This window comes from Anneissia japonica, unplaced genomic scaffold, assembly GCF_011630105.1.
Source record: "Anneissia japonica isolate Jap-2015-1 unplaced genomic scaffold, ASM1163010v1 scaffold2139_len280258_cov182, whole genome shotgun sequence".
Taxonomy (NCBI): Eukaryota; Metazoa; Echinodermata; class Crinoidea; order Comatulida; family Comatulidae; genus Anneissia; species Anneissia japonica.
In genome coordinates, this window is record NW_022712526.1 from 140,095 (window position 1) to 143,144 (window position 3,050).

A 3,050-nucleotide genomic window follows, 5' to 3' on the forward strand; every position below is an offset into this window, starting at 1 on the left:
TCATTCTTAGGAATGTCTAAATTCAGTTAAACTAGCAATTCCGTATTATATTTATAAATCTTTATAACATTATACAAAAATTAGATTTTAAAAAAAAATTGAAATTTTGCCGGGAATGGGGCTTTAAAGCATAACTGGGCCCCCTCTGGGTGAACAGTAGGCCTAGATATGTACTAAACAGGATACCCAGTATAAAGAAGAAAAAATATTGAAAGTTTACCTTGTGAACTTTCAACTTAAAGAATTGCGCCGTTAAACTAGATTGTGAGAAAAGAACGCGTCGATTACTCCCATCGAGGTCACATGACTCTACCTTGGAAAACGAGTCATCGACGTTCGTCCAATAAAGTCTGAAAAAAAACCGAGCAAAACGCGCGCAAGTTAATTTCATCTCAAAGCATAGAGGAGTTGCAAAGTTTGTCGAATACTGTATATAATTTTTTTCCTAACATACAACGCAGAAATGCAGAAATGATAATAGGACATTCAGTTCAGGCAGGACCATTTTCACTTGCTTGGGGCATAGTTACCAACCTGAGAGATTTGAAATGCGTGACTACACCAGTGGTGGGAGGGAGCAGGGCCCCGGTTTCCAGGGCGGAAGACCGGTGTAGGCCGGTTCCAGTCACATCGACGGTTTGTTGTGACAATGAACGCGCAAAGCCGCACGCGACTTGATTTGTTTTGGTGGGAAAGAGCAATTTCCCTGCTGAATTGATTTTCGAACGAGGTAACGAAATCTCTCTATTGACTCAAGAACTGCATGATCTTCTTTATATATTTAATAAAACCAATTTCTTCTAATTTTAAATACATTTTCCCCTGAATTCGTTATCACGCACAGACTTGCGCTAAATGCGTGACAAATGTATGATCACGCATGTGTTTCGGCAAAATATGCGTGTTTCATCCAAAATCACCTTGAAATGCGGGACCGTCCCGCACGGTGCGAGACGGTTGGTAATTATGTTGGGGCATAAACCAAGCTACGTCATTTTAAATATTTAATTAACCACACTGTTTCACCATTCCCATAATACCTGATGTTGATGAAAACACATGCAATTTTATTTTGCTTATTTGAATGTTTTATTTCAATATTCTATTTTATCAAACTTCCGATCTTAACCTATTTTACCGTATCAATGTTACTTACGATTTACCTGTACATTTTTTAAATGTTTTTTTGGGAGTTGTAGACACACGGTTTTGTCTAACGTGTGCCTCTGTATTAAAAGAGAAGTTCCAATGAATAATGATTATTATTATTATTATTAAAGACATTCACGAAGTTTTCGAAATCCGTCAGATGTGGATTCCCTAATCCTTGTTCCATTACTTTCTTTGTGTGTATTTATCTTACGTCATTGTATGTGTACTTATCTTACATAAATATTTCTTTATCGTCTACAGGTCTGCATACTCCACACCTAAATGATGAAAGCCTATGGCCGAAACGTTTTTGAATTTCTTTATTCTGGCAAAAATACGTATTAATTGAATATATCCTTTCATTTAGTAAGCCATTTTGTAGTGTGAACTGAGCATGTCCACATCAGGGTCAATCGATCAAAAAGCTTTTATCCTGCAGATATCAGGATGTTAAATGAACAATTAATTTTTTCCTGGTTGATTTGTGATTGTTTTTTTGTAATTTAAGCGACCATCATATTATGAAATTCCAATGCTTTTAACAAATGGCAAAATACATCGAACTTGAACATGAACAAACATGAACCACATGCACGCAACATTATGTCAACTGACCTTGGATACGGGCATGCGCAGTTCAGACTAATAAATGGCAGAACTATTAAATATTTGATGTAATTTACAACCATTTTCATATGTTTGTCACCTTCACGCCTCGACCTATTGTAAACACCTGATGTTTACCCATTTCATTCGTTGAAATGTGTACTGTGCCATTTGGAAGAAACGTAGGCTTATACCAAGTTTATTTTTTTCATGAAAGATCAAATGACAACAAATTACTTTAGGTGTATTATACAACTAATAATGAATGTTTTATATTTGTATAATAAAGGGAACATTCATTGCTTTAAAATGGATTGTTACATTCAGTCGTTATGGAACAGTCTTCTTTCAACTATAAAAAAGATGTACTGACTCACTTGTAAACTTTCATTTTATCAAGCAAAACAATGACGCAAACTGAAGTCGACAACCGTGCCGAAATATAATTATATCATTGAGGAAAAACATCTTCCCCCTGCCCCTGAAATTTTCAGAGGCTGTGACGCTTAACAAGTATATTTTTTTTATTTTGCCCTAATACATATAATTTTGTATGGCCTGATGTTACGGCTAATATATTCTACTCACTCTATTAAACTGCCCTCATCGGAGCCTTCGAGATTACGAGAACTTGTTTATGAAGAAACCAAAAATGATTAAAAAATGGTACAGGTCTCCCTCCAATTAAAGACCCCTCCAATTAAAAGACAACCTTCATTTAAAGATCACTTTCCTGTAGTCCCAAATAAACTATGCTTTTATCTTAATTATTCTAATTACAGACCAAAGTTGCAAAAGAACATGGAAACGCCGGTCCCAAAAGTGGTCGTAAACTGGAAGGAGACCTGTAATTACCTGTTCTCTACATAATCGACTGAGAGCCCATTAGGTGACTTAATACCAGTGGTAATGAGGCTTGTTCGATTTGTACCATCTAGATTAGCTCGTTCAATCTTTGGTATATCACCACAGTCACTCCAAAACAAAAGCCTGTAACAAGAAATGTGCGGTAAGTAAACTTTACTTTTGTATTTCATGGTAAATTAGTTCTACTGGATTCGTTATATGAAATGTAAATATTCAATAATAAGTATCCTGGTTAACTCAGTCGGTAGAGCATCAGACTTTTAATCTGAGGGTCAAGGGGTCTCTTATACACATCTAGATGTGTATAAGAGACAGGCTTTTAACAAATGGCAAAATACATCGAACTTGAACATGAACAAACATGAACCACATGCACGCAACATTATGTCAACTGACCTTGGATACGGGCATGCGCAGTTCAGACT

General features: G+C 36.0%; 1 protein-coding gene across 1 annotated transcript in view; it reads right to left on the reverse strand.

Moving 5' to 3' along the window:
- LOC117107898 (low-density lipoprotein receptor-related protein 4-like) overlaps window positions 1-3,050 on the reverse strand; it is a 13,490-nt gene that overhangs the window by 4,733 nt on the left and 5,707 nt on the right. The window contains exons 3-4 of the mRNA XM_033249733.1: window positions 2,614-2,748; window positions 221-350 (exon numbers count right to left, since the gene is read on the reverse strand). Of these exons, the coding sequence (XP_033105624.1) occupies window positions 221-350; window positions 2,614-2,748 (265 nt within the window). The remainder of the gene's footprint in view (window positions 1-220; window positions 351-2,613; window positions 2,749-3,050) is intronic.